Source organism: Pocillopora damicornis, chromosome 4 (genome assembly GCF_964200805.1).
Source record: "Pocillopora damicornis chromosome 4, jaPocDami1.2, whole genome shotgun sequence".
Classification (NCBI taxonomy): Eukaryota; Metazoa; Cnidaria; class Anthozoa; order Scleractinia; family Pocilloporidae; genus Pocillopora; species Pocillopora damicornis.
In genome coordinates, this window is record NC_142673.1 from 27,851,203 (window position 1) to 27,877,338 (window position 26,136).

The following is a 26,136-nucleotide window of genomic DNA, read 5'->3' on the forward strand; positions in this document are numbered from 1 at the left end:
AAGTTGCAATTAAAGATATTTAGCGGCCTGATTGTGGGTATTTCAATGCGTTTTACAAAGAACCTTAAACTCTCATATGAGGTAAGTTACTGGCCGTCTCATGACTGTTGGAAAGACACAGGTAACATTCCCGATAGAGAGCCTTTACAATAGCGTATCTGTCTCTTTATTGTCCATCTAATGAGGAACCTAATTTAGCAATTTTTATGACCGTTCATCTTACTGAAAGAGAAACATCAGTGGACTGCTACCCTTTTATTTCCCAACTTGAAGCATTGAAAAATGTCAGTAATGCGCACGAATGCCGATAAACTTTCGCGAGAGATCTGCCTGGTAGACAAAGCTCTGCTGCTTTAAAAGGACAATTAACGGAAATGAATTTGCTTTTAGTTCTTAATCTAGAAATGAAGATGTTGTAACTTTTGTTCCCAGAAACCTAGTTTGGACTCTGTAATGATGTTTATTGGCCTGATACAAGTCATCTTGGTCTTTTGGTTTGTAACACCATGTGAGAGTGACATTTGCAGCCTGACTGAAATCTGTAAATGCCCTAAATTTGGTAGGACCCACGCCCTGGTGAGAGTAAAATGTCATTTTCATGGACCCATTCCGGCCAAAATCCCAAACAATACATTGACACTGTAAGTGATGTAAAAACGTTAATCGTCCTTGTTCTTTCTAGACGTGTCATCGTCTCTTTTGGTATGTTACCTATCACACACACACACACACAAAAAAAAAAAAAAACGCATACACAAATTTATCATAGGAAAAACCACACTCATCACAATATATAACCAGTCGTCTCGATTCACACGAAAGCACATTTCATTTTATAATAAAGTTCGGATATAACGCGCACTGTCATTGGCTGAAAGAGCGTGCTCTATGAGAGTATAGAGCATAGAGCTGAGCTAAAGCTGTCACGCCATCTGCCAAATTGTACTATGTTCGACCTTTTCCGGGACTTCTTTTTAGCTTTTTTCCGATAATGGAAAGTGAAATTTCGGAACAAGCGAGCCGGCAAGTAGCAGCAGAAGAACCAAACAAATGTTTGTAAACATACCAGGCACCGTGATTTACGTTATTAAAACGTGAGCAGATACGAAAATCCTCAAAGGAAAAATAAAATAGACATTCCGAGTTTTAAAGATTTTCACGCTCAGTTAGATCGCAAGCTTACGTACGGTAATAAAAATCAAACACAGCTAACACTCGTACAGTATATAAGGTTCAGTTTTCAAAACAAAACAGAGCAAAACAGAAATGATGAAAAATATAACCAATCTGGCATAACTGTTAAAATTCATACTAATCATGACGGTGTCTGAGCGAATATGATTATGCTGAAGTCTATCGCGGCTCAATCATCATGGCGATCTCCGGTCATCAAGGTAAAGCAAGCCTCAGAAACTACGTCGGCCGCCCTTCGAGTGAAAAAATAAGAGCTTGCTCTGATATCCTTTCCGATGCATTGAGTGGAAAGTCACATCAGTCACTGCAGCTGAGTTTTGCGGCGCTGTCATCCCGAGCGATCTTCATGTCCCGGTGAATTCGTTTGTCGTTCATTCAAAAACGCTCGCCTTGAACAGTTTGTTTTCTACCTTGTCATGTGAAAAACCTCGCGTGTTTTTATGAGCCATAATTCAGCTGAATTTCACTGCAAATTTCACTTCAAGATTCTGTATAAGAGACTTAAAAACTTAAGGCAAAAGTGTTAAATTCGACCTCTACACTTCTTTCGTGCTCTAGCCGCTTCCTGCGTGCTTTATAACAGAACAGAGCACAGTCAAGGCTTCTCTATTTGTTAATTAGTATTCGCCACGTTAATACAATCGCACCCCCAGCTTCGATTAAGAAATTTGCGTCAATTGAACTTGTGATTTTTTGTTAGCTTTCATGAATATTCTCTCTATGTACTTAACAGCTCGTTAATTCAATTTCACCCCAATTCTTGATAACCTATAACGATAATTTTTTTTTGTACGAACCCATTTTTCTATAAGGCACATTTCTCTTTCACAAAATTACACATCTCACTCATCTCTCGTTTGGGGGAAATTACACCACCATAGTTTCGATACGAACTCTTACACTTAGAGTTAAGACATTCACGATCCTGTTTCCTCTACAAATTATCTTTCTTTGCGTAAATTGCATGCTATTGCCTCCTTTTGAAATTTCACACCTTCCTGAGATCTTTTGCGTTATTTTTTCTTATGTGGCATCGATTCAAGACCTCTCAATAACACTCCCCTCATAAGGTAACATATATCTTTTACGTCGACTCTGCAAATTGCATTTTAATCATTTTCATTTTTTTAACCATGTTCAATTTATTCCTTAGAGATCTTTCGAGTTGTTCCCTGAACACAATTTTAGAAGACACTTTTAGGAACTTGACTGTTTTGAAGGAATTGTAAGTAGTAATTGAGATAAAACTGTAAAGTATCAAGAAAAATAGGCAGGATTGTTGAAACAGTTAGAAAAGGAACTTCCCCAGATGACAAAACATTTCCCCAGTCAACTGTAAACGCAAAAAAGACCATTGGTTAGCAACTCAATAATTTTAACTGATATATGCCTACAACTTTAGCGAATCAAAATGAGGGATTTGCACTTGGAAAATGTTCTTCTCCAAACGATTTTTAAATTAAGGAAAGCGCAGTAAATTAGCGGGGAACATTTGGCTTACTTCAACTTTTGCACCTGATCATGACTAGCTTTTTTGTGTGCTCTTTTTTCTTAGAACCTTGCCAAATAACTCATTGCGGCACATTCCACGAAACACTTTCAAGAATATGAAGAAGCTGGATATTGTGTAAGGGAATTTCTAATAGTTGCATTCAACAGTAAATTTGCATCGTATAGTCGAAAAAAATGTATTAAGGTAATTAATTACCTAGTCTTCATTTCCTAACATTCGCTGACATTTTCTTTCCAGAAATCTGGAAATGAATTCAATTTCAGGGAATTTTTACCTTCCTCCAAGCCTTTCTATACTGTGAGTAATTAAAGTAGATGAAAGTTCATCGTAGAGTTCAGATTTACCTATGCATGCCATCTTAAAAAAGTCATACTATGTTTTATTTTGTCTTGTTTATTTTGATGTTTCTCGTTAGCTCATTCTCATTAAAAAAAAAAAAAGGGATGTTATTTGTTCATGGATGAGACACAGTGACGCAAATGGAATGAGGCTGCGTGAGTCATCATAACGCCGTTAAATTTATCAAAAAGCTAATTGATTTTAATTATTTTATTTGCCTAGTAAACTCGAACACAACCTAATATCAATTGCGGATGTAAGGGTCATTCTCAAAGGACTAACACGGCTTCGGAAACTGTAAGTGTAATTTTTCATCCGGAAAAAAAAAACTTTAAAAAAAATGTAATTAAGATATAGTTATCCTAGAAATAATGCCATAACAAGAGAGAATAAACCTTATCCTCGATCTCTTGCGTTATCATTATTCTGCCAATTATTGCTTTTGTATCTTGTTATATCACTCATCACATTTTATTAAGCACGAATATTTGCCATCTGTTTTCATATCATGTCGACCTACCTGAATGTAGAAGAGAGTTTTTACTGATTGCAAACGGTTCACTTTTACAGGTACCTTAATTCAAATCCACTTGGACCATCTCTGCCAGCAGATATCTTTGCTGTTTTTAACGATATGAAATATCTGTAAGTTAAGTAGCTCAACATACAAATCACCACCATAGAACAAAGTATTAATGTTTGTCTCATGATATAGTTATTCCCGAAGTTGGTTGCGACGCTTGGACTGCGTGCGAGCGAGCGAGCTCTCGTTGCTTTTCTCTGTAGCAGAGCAGTTTTTAATTGACTGTAGAAAAACGAAAACCAAAGTAACCACAACTGCCAATCATAACAAAGGTTTACATCACCAACAACCAATGAGCACTCAAAGTGAAAACTCAAATTCGGGAAACGCGGGCGACCAAGTCACGATAGGTTTTCGTTTGCATCTGATTGGTTAAAAGGATGATGCGAGCTTTGTAGATCAGTCAAAGACTGACTTTGCAAAACCAAAACAATATTTTGGATTCAATTTTAACACTCAATTGAAAATTGCTCTATGCATGGAATTGCAAATTATTGGTCATGACCATCGCTGAGTTGACTTGCTTGAAGGTTTCGTCAAAAGATAGAGTTAGATGAGGTCCTTGTTCAGAAGAAGCACGTTTTGAAATAGAAGATAATTCTTCTCCACTTGGCTAATGAAAGATATTCTTTCATATCTTTTCACAGAAAATGTCCAACAGTGTCCTTAATTAAGACACCTGCATTTCAAAAAGACATTCATTGACTAATAAAAAAAATAACAATTCTCCCGAAGGCAGTTTCTTAAATCAAGAAACTTTCAATAACGTGGATCTCAGTCTTGCTCAATTTTTTCTACAGCACCAACCTGCTTTGTGTTGATTTTTTTTTTCAATAAATTTTGTATGTAGTTCCATGGAAAATTGCGACTTGGAGAATATACAAAATGGAACTTTTCGGTCGATGCAGCAATTACAAGACCTGTAAGTAGTATTTGACGTTATGTTTTCATATTCGAAAAAGGTAAACAAATTTTCTTCAAATATGCTACAAGAGCTAATGTGGGCGCCACCATTTCCAAGACAATTATTTAACCTGTCCACGCACGCAAAACTACATATGGCGCGGTTTACAAACAGCTACCGCGTTGTATTTCCTCTGGGTCAAGTATTCTCACTGATCGTCAAGCGTCAAGTTTATGGGGGAAGGGAGACTAGGAAGGGGGAGGAGTGGGAAGGAAAGATTCAAGTGGCGGAGTTCACTTTCGAATTGACAAGTACACTTTTAATTGCGAATATAATAAATTTATTTCATTAAAATGCAGACACATCTCCTTACTAGTAGTTAAAATCACTGGTACTGAGTTCTAAATCGGGCACACATCACTTATCACATCCTTGACGAGTAGAAATCAAGTTCACTGCAGAAAACTAACAGCACGTAATTTTACGTTGCTAATATCTTGTTTAAAGGGACTATGTAAGTTTCTAAAGTAATTGTGGTGCTGCTTCGGTGGGAGAGTATAACAGGGTAATCTGGTACTACTTCGCTGACGAAGGGCTAACGCTCGAAACGTCAGTTTTTAAATCCTTAACGATGGCCAATTTACGTTATCAACTTAGTTGATAGTACTAAATTACCCTGTAATACTTTGTTCAGTTTATTATGCGACATGACATCGATGACATGACAATGACAATGACAATGATATCATTGTTAACTTTTCGGTTTTCAGTACACTGTCTTATAATAAGCTGACGCATATAGACAAGGGTACATTGGAAGGACTTACGGATAACCTTGCTAGTTTGTAAGTATGGTAACTAATGACCATCAGTCTTTGAAAAAAATGTGAAATTATGGAAATTATATCAAACTCACTATTAACAAAAGCCTACATCAAATCTGGGCGACTCCGCCCCCACCACTTTGTGTCTCTAGAACACACAAAATCTGGAACCTTTGGCTCAATTACTAAGAGACGTTTTGATAGTGATTAATTTTAACAACAAAAAAAATTTATAACTTATTTTGAAATACCAAAGCTTCAAGATTTAAGGAGTCAAATTTCAATTTTTAATATTCCGATAAGGCAATTTACGAAGACGTTCAGAGTGTCGTATCAGGGTTAGCCCGTAAGAATGGGTCCTAGCTCTCTCGAGCATGTTCAAATCTCAATTGTACCGCCACATTCGAATGGAGCGAGAAATTTTCTTTATTTTAGTATATAGTTCGTCTAGTTTGCAACCGATTTAGATGGGTCAAATGGCCGCTCAAGTAGGAGCACTCTCACTGGTTTTACTTCTGGTCTTCTACGGATCCGTAAAAGCCGTGGGAGAAAGATTAGAGGGTCCAAAAACAGGATGATTTTCCGGCCATTCGTTACCCACGTTTACATGCAGTATGAAAAAGTAAGTAGTCTCATAAATAAATGAAGCTATTTGATTTTTTTTCCTTTTGTTCCCGGAGATACGGCATTTTTTGCTGGTAAGTCTCGAATATGTCTGATACCAGTCGTGTTTAACAATTTTTCAGCTATCTTCTCTACACAATTGCCAAAGGGAATGGAGAGGGAAGTGGCGAATCTACCTGCGCTGTAGTTGTGGAGAAGACCATGTGACAAACGGGCGTTAGAGGCATCGTCGTCAACAATCGAATAACAAATGTCTTCAGGAAAAAGATTGGGACCATGTGTGCAAAGCCAAAGCGAGCAAGAGGAAAAGTGGAGGTTTTGATGTCGAAGCTCACTGACAAATGGCGCGACCATACTTAAAATAATCATTCTGTCAAGTTATTTTATCACAAGCTAGATAATTACTTTATTGAAAACGAGCGCTAGAAGAATCTTTACAGAACGAAACTATCAAGCGACAGAAACTTGAGGAAGGGCTCAACGACACAGAGAGAAGCTGCAAGTATCACAAACTGAAAAAGATCCCAAAGATTCCAACGTGGTGAATTTGACTCGCTTTGCGACTTTGTCTACGACTGTCACAACGACAGGATGAAAGTTTACGGTCGTTGGTTTTTGTTCTTGTCTTCTTCTTGAATAAAAGCCTAGTTGACAAGACCTCATCGGGGTATCGTTTTGGGACTCTCCTTTCCCTTGCAGCCGCCATGTTTACTGTTACGAAAAATTGTCTAAGTAAAGTCCCAGAACATTCTAATAGAACATTCTAGAACCCGAAGTCATCTAGACGTGACCTTCTGGTAAAAAGAACATTCTGGAACGTGCTATTTCTTACGTAATTATTCAAATTTAGAAACCCTGTTAATCTACTAAATTTATTTCTTTAGAGAAGTTTCTAGATCCTTATACTTTATGTATATAAGAGCGACAGTTCCATCGAACAGAGAGAGAGATTTGCGAAGAAGCTTAGTGCTATAAAAACAAGAAGTCAACTAAAACAGCTTGTTGTTGTTACCGACGATCCTGAGTTTTTTCTAGGAACAACCCTGCTCTACATCGACACTCGTAACATTTACAAATGTAAATTGTCGCCAATGCGATTGATACTCTGATGCGCAAGCGCCGTAGGGAAAGCGTTGTTCGCGCCAGCCTGGACGCCAATTAGAGCAAATGTTCACGCTTATGGGAAATAAGTTTGATATGCCTGGCGGCACCCATTTGCTGTGGAAAAATTCCATTTCCTTCCTCTGAAATTTGAAATAGCACTTCAAGACGAGACCTTTCAAGCTAATTGTATTCATATGCTTCAAACCTGAGAACAAGTTTGAGGTGAAAGGCATAAGAGTCCTCATCCTTCATCGTGGAGAGCCAAGAAATTTATTGTTTCTGTTCGAAAACATGGTCGAACTTCGGGCGTGGAGCAATTTTGTATCTTTTATTGACTCTCGATCGTTTTGAAAGGTTGTGTTTCTAAGGTCAAGAGTAGTCTAGGGAGGATTGCAAACTTTTTCGAATAACACTAAAACAGTAGTAACATTATATTCAAGGATTTCGTTTTCTGTTATGGTATGTTTGTCACGTTCCAGGGTTACAGGGAAGTTTCTCTGAAAGCTTCGATTTCATATTCCAGCCACAGTTTCTTTTGCTCGCGTTCAAGCATATATAGCTTGGCTCATTGGGGTAAATAACTTGTAAATATTTTCCTAATCGGTTATAGGGTCCTTGATCATAACAGACTGAAGACGATAGGTGATGGAACTTTCAAGCAATTTATCTCTCTCGAAAGATGGTAAGTAACTCACAGAACGGAAAAAGGGAGTATCGCTATTCAAGCATGATCTGTGGAAAAAAAAGCTCATTTGAGAAGAGTTATAATCTTATGCTGTTATTTGCTCAACAGAGAGCTCCGAATAGCAAAATTACATCGAACCGACTGCTCCATTTAAGAGCCATTTCCAAACTCTTGACGGCCATTTTCTTGGGCCTCTCTACCTCTAGGGTTCCAAGTTTATCTTTCTTTTGTTTTATCTATCTGATGTAAGTCACATGAGTTATTTACCGATTGGTCTGTAAAAGACACGTTTTGAACGTTTTAAAATTGAAAGTCAATATAGAACAGGGGGAAAACATCCCACCCTCGTCCAGTGCTATAGCGCTCAGGTTTGCTTTGGTCACGGATCAATGAGCGTGGACTGTGATTGGTCACATTTCGTAATTGGCCCAATCTTTAGTCGCGAAATACGCTAATTCATTGCATTACCACGAAGTCAACACTTCAGGGTTAGGAAAGGGAAGGGGTGTATTATTTGGTAGTGTTCGCTCCTGTCCCTTTTGTTTTCTGTTAATTCTTTTAATTAGCCAATCAGAGGGTTCAGTGTTTGTTCTCGTCACACAACACCATTTGTGAGTTTCGTGACGTGACCAAACAATTGCTTCCTTGGAGACTAGCCAACTGAGTGGATTTCTTCCGCTGGAGAAATCAAAACCAAATATATTTGCTTTGAAAGAGAACCTGAGCTTAATAATCAAATCATTACAACTGTTTGTGTCTTTTTATCCCAATTTTCTGAATCTTTTAGTTCGTTGAGCTATAACAACCTGACATCTGTTCCAGATTTGAAGCGTCTTGCATATTCCAAAAAAGTGTAAGTTGCTATGATTTGTTATCATTGTGTATCTAGGTGGTAGGACATGGGATCTGGAATTTACCAAGATCCGACTGGACAAAATAGTTAGTGCATTTGAAGGAAAGCACTTAGTTTATCGAAGAGTTTGGTTTGTTCCCAACTTTACTTGCAAGCAAAAGTTGCCGAGAAATAATTTGTGCCATTGCCAACAAAGTCATGCAATCAGTTTCTTGTCTTGGTCCCTTCATCATCGTGTCTCGAAATTACCACCGACAATGGGCGACGAAATTGTTGAACTGGTGATTATGTTGGTTCAAAATAAATAAATATGTTGGTTCCAAATAAACCCGTGAAGTAGTGAATAAATGACGGTAAATATATGAAAATAACATATGTGAAAGGCGGTTGAAGAAACGAATATGGAAGCGATTCTCGCAGTTATGAACACTACTTAAATAGTCGTGAAAATAAGGCCTGAAAAATTTAAGGCCTGTACTGGATTTGGACCCGAAATAGACTGAGTTCGTCAGCCAAAGGATTTGGGTTGCTGTCATAATTATACTCATCTGCAACACCTCGTTACTAGTTAGATTAGTACAAATTCGAAAGGCTAAATGCCTCTTGGACTAATACGGTAAAAATTGGAAAATTTACTGTCATCATAAATGTTAGGAAAATATCATCACTAAACAAGAGTCTATCTATCGTCAAAATATCAAAGTGAATTTTAAATCAGCGCTCACAACTTGGATTTTTCTGCATTATGACCTTTCTTTTTTCAGAAACTTAGAAAATAACCAGATCACAGATGTAACGAAAATCGTAACATCAGGAATTCAAATATTTTTTGAACTGTGAGTATTTGATTCTCTTAGCATCAAATGATTCCATTTGGAAATCTGAGGGACACAGCATTTTTTACTATGTTTACATGCATCAGGCAAAGGTTTGGCTAAGGTGAAGAGCGCTTTAGCCCTAGAACTAGTATGACAGGTACTAACTGGAAGTATTTTAAGATTTTGCGCAAGGAATGAAATTTTGTGAATGTTTCTTTTTTCTCGTAGATATCTACGTAACAATAAGATCGAGTACCTACCACCAAACATCTTTCAGAATACTATTGTAGTAGCAAACCTGTAAGTAACTAAAAACAAAACCAAAAAGGAGTTGTTATCTTGCGACTGTCTTTTGATATTTTTGCCCGTGAAATGACGTAATACTAAGTGAAAACGGACGCGATACAACTTTCTATTTTTACTCGCGATCGGGGTCTATTATTTTCACTGGGTTTATGGTGAGGTAAGGGGGGGCCTGGTTTTTGTCACTTGCCCCGCTGGCTTTTCTTCCTTCTACGATTCTTGCTTTTTTACTTAAAATAAAAGGGGCGAGCTCCCTGGCCCCTCCCCTAAATCCGCCACTGGTAATACGATATATGGAATACTGAAATCGGAGTCCACTTACAAATTGTAGACATGTTGGTTGCATATGATCATTTCTAAACTTTTTTTTAGAAAGAGCAACTGGGTTTTTATTTTCTTGTTAATAACTTTATTCATCTTATCTTTTTATAGTGATTTGTCGTTCAACAATCTGCAGTCATTACCAGATAACGTATTTGATAAGCTCGACAAATTAGATATTCTGTAAGTAAAAGGGAAAAGTATGGCAATTTTGAAAAAACATTCAATTTACTTCTCCCAATCGACGCATACATTCAGTAATCTATCGATTCAAAATTTCCATATCCCTTAAAAAGAGTGATGGGAATGTTAGCCACCCAATATAAACCAAATTAATAATTCTCTGCATTTTTTCCGTGTACCTGGTCATTTGCCCCATAAAGGATTCATATACTATCAATTCCTTTTTCTCAGTTTTGTTGCCTACAAACTGCATGAAGTTAATAAGCCATACTAGTGTAATGAAACAAGTTATGCATGTCCCACAGGGAATAAAAAAACAGTTCTTCAAATGATAAATATAGCGTATAAAGGCCTGGCTAACGTCCGCAACATTTCAGCTGAACATCTTGCAACATTGTGGCGCACAACATTGTGGCACGCGTTTGGCCAACTTGTAACAACGTGTTGCAAGACGTTGGATGATGTTAGATCAAGTTTGAAAATTTAAAAATTCTTGTTGCAACATTTTTGGGTGTTGCAAGATTTTTTTGCGCGTTTGGAAAGCTCTTTTACAATATCTCACAACACGATCCAATAATGATGCAAGATGTTGCATTGAAGTGTTGCGTGCGTTTAATTTTTGAGCGGTCCTTAATATCATGAGGCGTGCGTTATGGGCTTATATCTTTATGTAATTTATCGAATAGGACCTATTCCGATGTATGTACGTTTTCTCTCTTTGTGTACTTCACTTCTTAAAATTTTCTTTTACTTTTTCTTTAAGGATGCTTAGCTTCAACAACATCACTTCCATTAATAAACGCACCTTTAGTGGACTTTCAAATTTGACCACACTGTAAGTTTGCTACAGAGGTTTTAGTTCACAGTAATGTAGCGAACGAAGGAGTTACTTAGCTGATTTACACCGGGTCTAACCCAAACCCCTTTCTTACATGCAAGGAGAGGGGCTTACGTTTCCTCTATGATTGGATTGTTTTAATTCCATGAATGTCTTTCAACTGGCAGCTTTCGGCCCTCGTGACACTGTTCACAGAGTGAATGTTTAGATGAAAGATTCAGCTTAATTCAGGATATTTTATGACGAAGTTTTGTTAAACAACGGCTAAACTTTGTTCAAATAACCGGCCCAATAAGTTTAACATTATATATTAATAGTTTATTAGGCGTTTCGAAAAATGACAAACATAGATTTGTCTAGATTAGAACTATGTAGCTGTAAAACATAGGGCATGCGCAAGGGGTAAATTTTGGTCAGCCGCGCGCAAGCTCCCACTCAAAAGCTCAAAGGAAAACTTTGGAAACAACCTCTGTAACGCCAATTACGCGAAAAAAAAATCGCAACGAAACAGTGATACATTCATGTATAAGGTGTTTCGAAAGTTCGTTCTGATTTTTGAACTTGTTAATTTTCTCAACAAATCAATTGATTGTTAGAATTTTATCAATAAATTGAAGCAGAAAATTTGTTACAATTGTTACCAATAGCAATTTTAATTGTCTGCTAGTTGCCTTTGTTTTGCGCAAAATCTGCATGCGTGCGTTTTCCCATCATTTTTCGCGCCATTTGTGTATGTTGTTCCTTTCCCAAAATTTTTGATATTCTCTAGTATTAATTTAAATAAATGATGAAACGTTAGAAGAAAACAAACCGGAACGAACTTTTGAAACACCTTGTTAATCTGTAAAAGAAAGTAAACTGGGGAAAGAGAACACTAAAAACTTTTCGCACTCAAAGCTTATTTGATTACGGGTTTGCTGCTGAAGTGCCATTTTATGTTGAGCTTTACCACAAAAGTTGTACGGTGTCCAACACGGCGACTTACTCGCTTGTGTGGTTGTTCTTTAAACAACTTGTGTTGAAAGCCTAAAAGCACGCCATCTAGCCTTGAAAACGTTCGCAGATGCACAGAAGTTTGACTGCCGTGTTGATGAGAATATAATAACACGGTATGACGTTCTATATTCACTCGAAGTTTAGATAACAACCTCTATAAACAGTATAGAAGTCAAAACACGTGTGGATATTCTCCTCTGAACACTTGGGGAATTCATTAAACAGAAGAAGCTACGCAAACACGAAAAACAAATACATTTAGGCGAAATATCACGTCGCTTTTCCTTGTTTACAAATTAAAGGTAGAAGACGCGACCCATATTTTAATGTATTAAATGTTAATTTCATAGAGTTATTTTATCGTAACCATGTCCGGAGACTATGAATAATTTCAAATACACGAATTGACCAGTCTCATTCTATTATTCAACTACGCGTATTTCTATATTTGTTGTGAATGACACTTTACGTGCGACATTATTTTCTTATGGGTTTCATGTTTCCTTTGAATTATAATTTTCAGAATGCTTATCAAAAATAATCTGGCATTTATTGCCAAAGACGTTTTTGATGGGACTCCCCTTCTCAAGTCACTGTAAGTATAAGTTTCACTCCATGTTACGGAATGTTGCAAATTTCTAAGTATCAAGAGCATAACTAGGAGAGTTTGGTAACTAAGCTAATGTTTTTATGGTGGAAATGGCTTTGAAAATTGCTTTTACTTGATGCTAATAACTCATGCAAGTTTTATCATTTTTATTTGCTTGCAAATTACATCATTCATTAATACGATATTTTCATGATTGTTCCGGATTGGAGATTTTGCTTCAAAGAAATGGTTTTTTCTTCTTCTTCAGATTTCTTCACAGCAATGCAATTAAAACCATTGAAAGCAAAAGCTTCGACAGACTTGTTCTGAGGCAGCTGTAAGCAAACTGCAGCTTAAAAGTTGAGATGCAATACACAGGAGAGATTTATCACCGCACGGCAAGAGTGGCCACGGCGAGTGTCCACTTTCGCCGTTTGCCTTGTACATAAGATTTTCTTCCCTTTTTCTTTCGCCGAGAAGAGGTTAATTCCTGGAAAAAAGTTGGTCAAAACTAGGGTGAAGGTAGATTAAAATTCCACGGTTAAAATCATTTCACAACCGAAGTGAGGCGAGCTTACACGAAGCTAAAGTAGTAAGGTTCATGTGGAACGTGAAAGGACAAGCTGAAGTTTGCCGCTTCACGTAAAAGCGGTGCTAAATCTTCCTAATTAAATAATTTACTCGCATGATTCAAGCTAAACATCTTTTTTGAAATGGCTATCTTTAAAATAAGGAACGGGAAATGGAGGGAACGGGGAATGGGGAATGGGGAATCTTTAAAAGGGGGAAACCTTTAAAAGCTGGAATCTTTAAAAGCGGGAATCTTTAAAGTAAAGGAATCTTTAAAAGCGGGAATCTTTAAAAGCAGGAACCTTTAAAAGGAGGAATCTTTAATTAAAACGGAGAATCTTTTCGTAAAATCCGTTCCTTTTTTTTTTACCGTTCTCCCTTTTACCGTTCTTCCTTTTACCGTTCTTCCTTTTACCGTTCTTCCTTTTACCGTTCTCCCTTTTACCGTTCTCCCTCTTACCGTTCTCCCTTTTACCGTTCTCCCTTTTACCGTTCTCCCTTTTATCGTTCTCCCTTTTACCGTTCCCCCTCTTACCGTTCTCCCTCCTACCGTTCTTCCTTTTACCGTTCGCCCTTTTACCGTTCTCCCTTTTACCGTTCTCCCTTTTACCGTTCCCCCTTTTACCGTTCTCCCTTTTACCGTTCTCCCTTTTACCGTTCTCCCTTTTACCGTTCCCTTATGTAAAGATAGTCACCTTAAGTTTACTCGAAGGAGGTTAGCAAAGAGTTAGGGAGGGGGATGGGGAGTTCCTGATCCCGTTTCACGCAAAAATTCATACGTCACGTATTTGAATGAGAAAACTTGCAATCTCTCTTCTTGTCTTCAAGGCTTCGGGCAAGGACTAAATAAATTCACGGGTCCCATATATTTCAGGAGGCAAATCATATCCCACGTTGACATTAGTTCACGAATTACGCTTGCCTCTGTAAAAATTTACGCATCGCGTTAATTTTGGCCTTTATTAATCGCACATAACTTACAAACCCTTTGCTTTCCTCTTAAAGGTGTCTTATTTCTTTTTTCGTTGATATGATACTCAAAAAGTCCAAAACACTCATAAGAAAAAGAAACAAACGGCACACATAACATTGTCTGGGACCCCACAAATGCATCAACTGTATAATGAATTAGTATTTCACTTTCAGAACCATTTTTGACAATCCTTTACGACTGTTGCCAGATGGAATTTTCGACAAAATGACAAACAATACTAAGGTGTAAGTAAAGACGAGAAGTTATACACATCAAATAGCTTAGATAATCACAACAGTATTGCCAGTCCTCCTTGTTACTTTCATGTATCGCCATTACTTTATTGTCATTATTATCCTTGCCGTTGACTTCATCACTGTTACCCTTATCGACTGTACCATTGACCATTTGTTTTCCAGTTTGGCTGCAAGCCCAGAGTGTTTGGTGTTTTTTTTTTATGTATTTTGTTGTTGTTGTTGTTGTTGTTGTTTTGTGTTTTTAAAACCCATGTAAGATTCAGCCACGTAAGCCGCTTGGCTAATTGATCTTATACCAATTTCCATAATGATTGCGTTATTTTTTCAATCTTTACAACTTAGATTTATTTTATTCTTAATCTAATAATTGACAGATCATTGACGTGTAAAAACCTTCTTCAACTGCCTCGAGGAAGATATATGGCGACAATGTAAGTAGGCCTTAAATTCAATTTACTCTACACGCTATAAGCCTTTCAATAATGGACATCTAAACTAATAAATATCCAACTTCGTGCAGGTATTTTTCGAAAAAAAAAGGTTATTCACAGCTAGCTTTGGTATAAACCTCTGCCTGGCCCAACCAAAGCATATTTCAATTCTTCAATTTCGATTGGCTCAATAAAAAAGCTATAGCAGTTGACCGTGGACCAGAAGATGGTTGGTATGCGTTTTTTCCCTCCATCATTTGCAATAGTCCGCAGAGTTATATTTGGGGGTTACTCGCGCTCCTGGGATGTAAGATATTTGGAACCAGTTCGAAAATACTCTGAGTTGGTTATCTATCATATTTTTCGAGCTCGTTCATCTCCCAATATTGTCGTTTTTCCCTGTTTCCTTAATTAATTTTTGCCTCAGTTTCCCCCTTGGTACAAAATAGGCAAGCCATACTATTTTGTATCACCGAGCCTTTGATATGTTGTAATTTTCTAACCTTCAGAGAATGTGCTCCTTCGACTTCGCTGCATGTTACTTTATCTGGAGAACAAAGCACCTTCCGAGCTGGCTGGAAACGCTCAGGCTTTGAATGCCGTGACTGTGACTCACATCATGTACCTACTTTTCCGTACAGAAGCTCCAGTTGCGCTGATTGCAGTCTCTGTTCCGTTGGTAACTATACCAGTGAAACAGGCTGTGTCGAGTGTCCTGCAGGTATTAATGAGTACTATTATTCTATGGTTAAGTTTCGTTTATGGAGAGACTTTAAGGATAATGTTTTAGAAACAAGCATCCATATCTAAGGGTAAGCTCTAAGCATTGTAAATTACGGCCAACAGAGAAAGAAAAAGGTTCTTCAGTGGGGTGAGACCCGGTTATTACATCAGTTGGCCTCTTAGTGAGCCAGTCTGTGCCTACAAAATGGAGGTGACCATAATTGGCCGAACTAAGATGGAACTATTATTGACGTTGTCAGTGTCACAAAACTAACAAATGCGGTTAAAGGAAACAAGCGGTGAAATTTAATCAAAATCATTTGTAAACCTTACTCGCTTTGGCCCTAGGAATAGACTGGCTCGATTGAATTCAGGGGCAAATCACTATTTATCGCCTTCGTGTGGGAGGGGAGGGGGAAGTTCGGATGATTTTTGTTAGAGGGAGGGGGGGTGGGATATCACACCCAAAATATCCATCTATAAATCATATCTTGTATAGCTCCACTTTCCACAACTTAACAAACTAGAAATTTCAAATACCGGTATCACTTTCCTTTCTTTATTGATGTTACCTTTGTTAACTAAGAACTTCACAAACTGGATCCTCCTTGAAATTCCAATTAAAAAAAATGGTCATTCTGCAAAATAAAACTCCCACGACATTTTCGTGCTACACGATAGTAAATATTCACTGAATGAGATAAACTGTCACCTCTTTCTTGCATCGTTCTTTGCATTTAATTCTTTCACTCCCAAGATCTCATTAGTAATTCCTCCTACTGTCTGTCATTAAATACTCATGATGTTAGCTTGGAGAATTTGGTTTTGAATCAACTTGTAGTCCCCTAATTGAGTTTTCTGCTTTATTCTCCTCACTTCTCTGCTTGATACTGTATTGATATTGCAAGGAGAAATTCTGTCTTGGTCACTCATGGGAGCTAAAGAGTTAAACTTGCCTAGTACAGCCTATTTACCGTTATCAAGTGAAAAGTGATAAGTATAATTGGTCTTAATATTTAAGTGGTTATGTTACATCCAGGAAACCCTGTTGGTAAAAAATGCCTAAAACTATGTCTGTTCCTAATAGAATTTCCATAGCACTTTGTATGTATAGCAAAAATAACAGAAATGCGATCAAGTACATGTATAAAGAGGGAGGGTGGGTGGGATATCACACGGTTTTCAAGAGAACGAAGTGTGGGTAAGTCGTCGACAGCAGAATTTAAAGGGACATTACAGAAGATTAAATTGATTGGTTGATTTTTTTACTGGCATTGTAATATGATCTTTTACAGGAAACATTCCATTTGAAATGAACTGAAAACAAAACAAATCAAGAACATTTCTCAAAGTTCCTACATTGACAACTCCTGTTTATGGGCCCATAGTAACCCACTTGTGAAGCTGCTTCCTTGTTCTATGATATCTTTACAGGTGGTTTTTATCAGGATGAAATGGGACAAGTTGATTGTAAAAGATGCAGTAATGGTACATTTGTTTCTGCACTGCATAGTCCTGGGACCAAAGCGACCGATTGCGTGGCATGTCCTTACGGTAAATATAATGTTTGCTGTGTGCTGTAACTTTTTTTCAACTTGACCACGCCTGAGGACACTTCCTTCACAGTCAGAAGTTTCAGGCATCTTATTTAGCCAAAACAAGTCTATTTCTTCATAATGATAATCTAAAATGGATGATCCAAAATTTTACTCGGCCTGAGAACAGGTGGACGAGGCAAAAGTGATTGTTTTTTTTTTTTTTTTTTTTTGGTGTATGTTTGATTGTTGTGGACTTTGATTCATTGCAGAAGAGAGTTAATTCAGTGCAGAAGAGGGCTAATTCAGCGCAAAGAAAGTAACAAATCAGACATTCTGATTGGTCAATAATCAAAGAACTCAGAGATAGCCAATCAAATGCGAGCCTTGGATGTCGTAGAAAAATGTGAAAAATTGTTGGCGAAACAATGGCCGCAGTTTTAAGTAGGTTTTCCTTCGCCACCGCAGCTGAAAAACAGCTCAAACAACAAAAACACTGTAAAAAGCACTGATTTTTGGTTGTCGGTTTGCAAAAAGTGGTGTTTAGAGAAGGGAATTGCCAAGGAAATCGAAAATTACGAGCCGACCCAGCTTAACACTATGCTCGAGCGATCCAACGCCAAAATTAAAAACAAACATGGTTAGACCTCGGAAACGACGACGGAAACGACGACGGAAACGACGACGGGAACGACGATTCCATTTCATCGAAAGTTATTCGGACACAGACTGAACAATTCCTTGAACTGTTTAGCCGGACTTTGAACTTTTTTTGCGCCGTAAAGATGTGAAAATATCATTGCATATTATTGTTTTGATCGTACGCGGTTGTTTTGACCGAACGCTCGGTTTAAATAAATTATTTTTGAACGATGCGTGCGCTTTTGCTCTTATTTATGATAAGCCATCTCGTATTTTTGCATGTAAATTATTAACGTAATCACATGATTTTTTTGGTGCTATTTGGAATAAACAAGCACTTGTTAGTTTTTTCAAAGACCACAAATTGCACTCGCCCTACGGGTTCGTGAAATTTTGTTAGTCTTTAAAAAAAAATACTCGTGCTTATTAATTCCAAATTGCACTCGAAATCATGTGATTACCTGTATCAAATGTTAATTCAGGTCGCTAGCGAGGTCTTACATCTCAGCCAAATGAAATAAGAGAGGAAGTGAGTGGGTGAAAAACCCTTTCCCACTCTATGCTATGTCACCTACAACTACTGATTGGTATTCCTATTGATTTTTAAAATCACTCTATTTTCAGGCACGCTTTCGAACGAGACTGCTGGATATCGTGCATGCAGATGTCTTCAAAGCTTTTATCGATTGGATCGTTTTGGCCCGTGCTCAACATGTCCACCATACGGCTTTGTTTGTGAGAACGATACAGCAATACTTGCTTCTAACTACTTCTGGAAATGGTCCAATCAGTCCGAAAAAGTGCGTTTCAAAGGTTTTGTTAACAATATCCATTCTAATGGATCAGACTACAACAAGTCCTTTTCAACGTTCAATACTTCACTTCCGAAGCCACTCAAATGTCCACATGCCAAGTCCTGCAAGGGTGGAATCGACTCAGAATGCCATCAAGGATATCAAGGGAATTTGTGTGCAACCTGTTCTAACGGCTATTATTTCCGCTTCCACTCATGTTTGAAATGTCCTCACCTAACTGTAACAATAATCTCGTCTATCTTGGTGATTGTTCTCTTTGTTGCTGTGTTTCTAATAGTTCTTTGGGGTGACTCCAAACGTGCAGAGAATAACCGAACAGTTGCAGATGTCGTCATGTCGTGCTTCAAGATTGTGATTGGTTTTTATCAAGTCATTGCTGGTATTTTCTCAGCATTGGCGAAAGTCCAGTGGCCGATCACTTTGATTTCAGTGGAGAAATTTCTAAAAGTATTTGAAGGGAACATTTTTCAGTTTGCTCCACTAAGCTGCATTTATTCTTCTTTGCGTTTAGATCAGCTTGGAAAGTTCACATTGATCGTTGCCTTGAATGTCCTACTTGTTGGCTCACTTTTCTTGTATCTATCTCTTAAAAAACGCTACATCATGAACAAGAAGGACCTTAGCGAAAGCCAGAAAATAACACAAGTTGAAAGTTTGAAGAAATCTTGCTATCGGAATATTTTCTTGCTGTTGTTGACGACCTACCCTACGACGAGCAAATCGATTATTCAAATTCTACCTCTTCCCGGTGCGTGTGTAGAAACGTGTTTCGCAGACGACAAAAACGACTGTATCTACCTACTGAGAGCTGACTACTCCATCAAGTGTTTCACTCCTCGCCACAGCTTGTATTGGCTCATGGCTTCTCTTTTGGCAATATATCCCGTGGGATTTCCAGTTCTAGCTTTGTTTCTCACTTACAAATACCGTGAGTCCCAGGAAGACAAAGCAATTGCTTTCGGACTTCGAGTGTTCTTTGAGAACTATAAGAAGAAATTTTGGTTTTGGGAGGTCACAGAGATGTACCGCAAGCTGATATTGATCTCATTGATTTTCCTATTTGGATCCAAAAGCCTCCCTCAAATCAGCCTTACTGTTCTGACAGTCAGCGTCTTTGGAGTGCTCTACACCTTATTCCGACCAATCAAGGAAAAGTTTGAAGACCGCTTACAAACATTTGTCTTGTGGGTCATTTTCTTTGACGTTTGCCTTGGTGCAGTTTATACGAAATGGGATGAGAATCAAGAGGAGGGCAAGAACGAATCTCTGTTTGTGAATATCCTCTTCGTTGTTCTCAACGCCTCTGTACTGATGCTTGCCATCGGTAAGTGCCTAAATTGGGTAAACAATGACATAAGGAATGGGCATGTTAGCCTTTAAGACACACGCGAGCTGCAAAGGCCTCCATAATTTGCAATTGCACGTCTTAATTAGCAAATGAGGTTTACAAAGATCACTAGAGAAGATTGGACTTGGAATCTACCAACTTTTTGCACTACTTTTTTCCAACCAAATATCGGCGTAAAATAGCGTTTGTAGTAGTCAGCTCTGAAAATGGAATCGGCAAAATTTCATAACGGCCAACATTAAAATAAAACCTTAACACATCAGGGACTTAGACAAAAAAAGGAAACTTCTTTCGATTCTGTAAGGCGTTATTCCTGATTATGAGTCAAAATATTTTCCCTTGTATCTTAATAAAAGAAAATGCTTCTGATAATATACAACGGCAGCTGAGGAAGAGTGTTTTTCCTTCTTCTCGCGCCCAGTCTCTCGGCGTTCGCTAGTTATGATTGGCCCATCGAATAAATGGGGGATAAAGATTCCCGCGCTAATTCGAGCTAACTTTGTATCAGATGAGTATAGAACACTCAGGTTTAACGAGGAATTGCCTTGATTTCTTGCACGACAATTTCTGATAACAATTTAGGACATTTAGTTGAAGAATCTGCAAGGAAAAAGAAACGTTGAATTATGTTTACAATGTCACGATTTTATTTTTGCTCTTTTATCTCCAAACGTCTCCGAAGGCAAGTAAATTTTTCTTCTGCAAATTATTACAACTCTTGTGTAATACAAAGCCTAGGTTTTCTGTTGAAGCCTTGTAAGAACCTACCAATAATAAAATACTTGCCGTCCCTACCATAGTGTTAATTTCATTTCTTTTCTTTTCTTTTATCAGGAAAAGGGATTGTCCATATGATGTTATTCAAGACGTATGTTTTCTTCTGTCCAATGCGATGTTGCAGTTTCCTTCGCCAAAAAGTAGCTCATCTTAAAAATAAAGCGGTCACAAGAACGGGAACATCTGATGAACTGCTCAGCTCCAATGAAGATAGCGACTAGTATTTTCTTGAGCCCTTCACGATAAGGGACCAGTCATTATTTGTCGTCTAGGGGAAGAGGGGGTGATATGATTTGTTTTTTTCACGATAAAATTTACCTGATTCCCCCATGAGGCTCTGTCAAGTGCTAATGATCCCTCTTTTACCTTAATGGTGATGACTGATGCCACTACGTTTCCCCTGAAAAACAAGTGATCCCCAAACAAAATTCCTCCTCCCCCCGCCTTGGCAAGATGCGTCGTTAAGTTACCAGACAGTTGTTTATCACAGCCGAATGAGAGGAGGCTGGAACCGAGACTAGATTCGAACTAGTAAGCAGATCAGAAGATAATTCTTCGTAACGAAATTAATGGAGCTATTTGTATTTTGTCTAGAAGGATCAATTTTATGATTTTAAAACCTGCATGGGCGATAGGTATGGATGGTTCAGCTAGCATGTAAAAACAATGTATAAAAGTGTAAAACGTAAAAGTGCAGATGAAATCACAGATTTTTTTTAGTAATTAGTAATGGTTGTCGCTATATCTTCTCCGTCTTTTACTGATGATAATATTTTGAGTATGGGAATAACTCTAACAATTTTGAAGAATATCTTATCACGTAGCTTTTAGGTTATCATAAAATTTTATAAAGAAGCGGTGCAACTGCAGAAATAGCGTTAAGGGGGTCTTGAGTAATTTTAGCATCTCGGGGATGCCGCTTAGGTTAGCCATCAAACGTTCCAATCCTTCTCAGTTCTTTAAATAAAATAGAATGAAAGAACAATCGATTAGTTTTCTAGATAAACAATTAATCTTGGAGGTAACCCTCGAAACCTCAGCTTTATTTTCTTTGTACCGTCGTAACCTAATTTGCACTTAGCCTCGTTCTCGGGGCTTTATTTAGGGACCAGATCTCGACTCCTGAGGGCTTGGAAATGGGCTGTACTAGATAAACTACCACCATCCACTCTAAGAGCTTACAAGGGCAAAATAATTATCTCAAGAAACAGAAATACCTGATAACAAGGAACAGTTGGACAAAATTAGGGATACTTAGAACAGATCACTAACAGGTCAAGTTGAAAATTGTCAGGCTGGCATTTTGCAAGTTTATTGGGGTTTGTCTGGAATTTCCAAATAACATGTTTGAAAGTTATCTTACTTTTATTGCTACTTTATCTTTACTAAAAAGACAGTTTCTTTCTTATTTTGATTGCCATACATGAAGATCACTGTTAATCAATTCAACAAAACTTCCTTGAATTATACCCTGAGGCAGAAAGTCTGATAGTGCTATGTAGTTATCAACTGAGTGGGAGAGCCAGATGGGAAGTTGTTTGGCTCAAGGTCATGACACATGGGCAGAACAGTGAGCTCCACATCCCATGACCTTGTGCTAAATACTTTATTATCTAGATCTGGCCCAACCAAACTCATTTACACCTTTCAACCCCTAACAGAGACAAGTATTTAATTCCTCATTACAGTATCTCCACTAAATAATGAACAAAAAAAGAAATGATCACCAACTACAGACTGAAGCTCTTGATTCTTTACCAAATTCTTCTTGTTAATACCATTGTGATGTGCAGAGAAAAGTGTGGAGAATATGCAACTTCTGCTCCATCTCCTTCTATTTACATTTCTTCCATCTTGGAATGTACAATTTTTTCCAGCATTGGTCTGGCCGTCATGTACATCGCTCGTAGAGGGATTCTGCTCCAATATGTTCCATTAAAAATTGTCTAGAGCTGTACAAGTCATTTCATAAATATATAACCTTATTCCATGTATAACACAATCTTTTGTCCATATAAACTTTTAACTAGCACATGTAAAAACTTGCCAGAATCAAGAAAGTTCACTTAAAAATCTTTTTTTTTTTTTTTTTTCCAGTAAAACATATCTTATGACCTGTTAATGAAAAGTCACACCATCCTTTAAACACATGAAAGGGAAAAACTCACTTTGTTAACAAGAGAAACTCCAATAAAACAAATAAAATTTGAGTATATGCTGTTGTTTACCACTATTGAATGAGTTTTGGTTACTACAAGGATGTAATTAGTGCACATAAAGAGTGAACTGCATTACAGTATTCCCCACTCAAGGAACTGTGATTCTGGTAAGGACATGTACATCCTGCTATTCCTAGCAAAGCAAAGTGACATACTTCAAAAATAAGTGTACACAAGTATGGTGAATGCAATTTACACATTAATTGCAAACCAAAGAACAAGTATAGTGTATGTGTAACTCCAAAAACGAGCTTTGTATCCTATAATGTGGAGAAAACTAAAGCCTTCGACATATGAATGCTGAGATACATGAAACACATACATGAATTGAAATCTCGTAACTTTTTGTAAATATGCATCCTCGTTATTGTCATTCACTGTAAAAAAAAAAGACCCGTTTCTACTAGTTAGAAAGAAGAAAAAACTTCAATGCTGTACAAAAATTTTAAGGGTTCTAGATTTTCTTACTTGATGAAAAAATGAGACAAAATAAAACTTTCTTTCACTCAAACTGAATGGAGTAAAAATATCTAAATTTCTACAATTTGAAGTTGGATTTGCACAAAATACCCATCTATAATCGCCAGTCGTTTTAGAGAAGACATGCGTAATGGATCGTATGGTCGATAAGCAGCTCTGCACTCAATCTCTTGTCTTGCCAAAAGAACGACGATGTGTGAAAACAGAGGATCTCAATTGGAGGGGGGGATATCTTAACTACTAACGGTAAAAGGTTGATTTCAGGCCATTTGAAGATTGATGGATGATTTTCAAGTGAGACCTGTTTCATAAAACACTCCCTTTTTTTGCAAACACTCGAATACACAAGGTTTTTCTTTTCCTCCATTCAAATTAGGACTCTAGCATCAAAATAAAGGCTTTCCCTTTAGATCTATCCACACCTTGAAAATATTTAGGCCATCGCTGTTTCCTGATGGTGGCTTGCTGCTGTGACAGGCACGGCTTCTCACGAATCGTGAAATTTGAAAATTTAGATATATATATACAAGCCAATTCGTTACGTTGTATCATAAGACCCCAGGATGGATTTCGTGTCAGTCAAACCACTTACTGTTTATCTCCAAAAGAACGTCTGAAAAAAATTCAAAGTATTCTTGTTTGTATCAAAAATTGATTTTTTGAGATCTTTTTGTAAATAAACATTCTCTGAGAAAATTCATGTCTTAAAATGTCAGTTGTACTAGAAGAAAAAAGCATTAATTTTGAGCTGATGACTTATTTCGACCTCATGCTGCTATTGTTGTTGATGCTGCTTTTCTGTACCCTTTCCTGATCTACTTTTTTGCTTTCTCCTAGAAACTCACGTGTTCACTTACTCATATAAATTGACAGCAATTCCACCATTTTTAAAGGTAATCGATTTATTGACATGAGCGAGTTTCAAGCCTCCTTGAGTTCCTCGCTTTTTGCCCTAATTATCATCCTTAGCTTCTATTCCCATTATTTTTTTCTGTTTTATCACAGTAATAGAGTAGCAAAGCCATGACGTCACGTTTCCATGACAGCATTTTTCTCAGTTCTAAACAAACGCTGAGGTGTCGTTGTGTATGGCGCCATATTAATCATGACCTTATTTTCAATCTCTTCTTTGCTATCTTACTTCGAAGATGAAAAGAAATCTATCGCAAAAGGGGAGAACCACGTCAAATCTGATCATATAGAATGTTTTATGTATAATCAAGGCATTCTTAGAGGCAAAGTTCACGCTAGTATGCTACTCAATAGCTTTAATATCTAAATTATAGGCTCCGATGTATATGATATTGACTTCATAAAGTATAGCTCTTAGCGCCTCTAAAATAGGATCCGTTCGATGGCTGTTCGATTGGAACGCTGAGAACGCCTGAGAGCTATTTACAACCAATAAAATCACTAAAAGAATAAAAATTTTTCTTCTTCTACTTTAGATATACGTAGATAGTAACTTGAATATCAAGTCGACAGAGTGTGAATGTCCTAAGGGCGCTTTCAAGTGCAGTCATGCCGCAGCTGTGTTCATTTACGCCATACATCATGTTAGTCGTACGGACATCGAATGTCGATGGAACAAGCCAAAAAAGCCAACTTTCCCTGCAGTTCGGGACGTCACTGAGATGTTTCCTCCTCCAAAACAGTACTGTGCTCTATCGAGAGAACCTACGCAAGCAGATCGTTCATCCATTTACCGATCGTTATGTAAATATGGAAAGTTCACAGGACTATGGTGGATTCTGAGCCCTGAACCTGAACCGGTGACGTTACCAATGCTTACAATCGAAGAAATAATTTATTCTGATGGCTTCCTTCAAGCCCATGGAAAGGAAAATCAGCTCTCTTTTTTTAAGGAAAAATGCAAAATTCAAAGTAGTACTATACAAGAAATAGCAAAACTCACAGTGGGTCAAAGAGAGAATCCAGCATGGTCAATGCTTAGAAAGGGAAGACTCACAGCTAGTAATTTTGGTCCTGTCTTAGCAGCCAAGAGAGTTTCACAATCACTCTTGAAAAGACTCATGGGCGAGTATGATTTATCTGGAGTCAAAGCCATCACATGGGGAGTCAACAATGAAAAAGAAGCTGTGAATGCATTTGAGATGTCAAATTGTTTAAAAGTTGAACCAACAGGAATTTGGTTTGAAGAGTCAGGTATTCTTGGTGCCACACCTGATGGTCTAGTTGATCAAAAAGGTATTTTGGAAGTAAAATGCCCATATACCTTTAGGAATTCAACCATAGAGGAAGTTATAGAATCAGAATCATTCTATTTGGAGAAGCGAAAGGACAAAATTGAGCTTAAGAGGGATCACAAGTCTGGGTATTGGCATCAAATTCAAGGACAGCTCCATCTCACAAACAGAATGTATTGTTATTTTGTTGTGTGGACTGTCAAGGGCCACGTAACTTTGGTCATTCATAGAGACGAGGAATGGAAACCTAATCTTGATATTCTAAGAAACTTTTATTTCCATCATTACTACCTTAAAATGATTGAGGGGGAATTATTATAAGTGTGAATACATAAGAGGAGACATATACACTTGTACTCTTTATATTTATTCTACCTTATGTGGAAATGAGAAATTAAAAAATAATGTTACTGTTCAGCCATAACTTAGACTTTTATTACTGTAACTATTGAATCTTTGTAGTCATCGAAAACATGACTTGAGCCTCT

General features: G+C 37.5%; 2 protein-coding genes across 2 annotated transcripts; both read left to right on the forward strand.

Annotated features, from left to right (window-relative positions):
* Positions 1-76: 76 nt before the first annotated feature.
* On the forward strand, positions 77-20,963 carry LOC149047522 (uncharacterized). Its single transcript, XM_089204276.1, has 20 exons — positions 77-81; positions 2,348-2,419; positions 2,750-2,821; positions 3,617-3,691; positions 4,480-4,551; positions 5,304-5,378; positions 7,696-7,767; positions 8,558-8,623; positions 9,388-9,459; positions 9,670-9,741; positions 10,177-10,248; positions 11,012-11,083; positions 12,606-12,677; positions 12,940-13,008; positions 14,388-14,459; positions 14,846-14,902; positions 15,412-15,623; positions 17,060-17,179; positions 18,427-19,941; positions 20,800-20,963. The coding sequence occupies exons 1-20, from the start codon at positions 77-79 to the stop codon at positions 20,961-20,963; spliced, it is 3,078 nt and encodes a 1,025-aa protein (XP_089060402.1).
* Positions 20,964-23,571: 2,608 nt separating this feature from the next.
* LOC149047523 (uncharacterized) lies at positions 23,572-26,107 on the forward strand. The gene is made up of 3 exons (XM_089204277.1): positions 23,572-23,578; positions 24,279-24,334; positions 24,890-26,107. Exons 1-3 carry the CDS (start codon positions 23,572-23,574, stop codon positions 25,967-25,969), a joined length of 1,143 nt encoding a protein of 380 aa, XP_089060403.1. The 3' UTR covers positions 25,970-26,107.
* Positions 26,108-26,136: the final 29 nt, after the last annotated feature.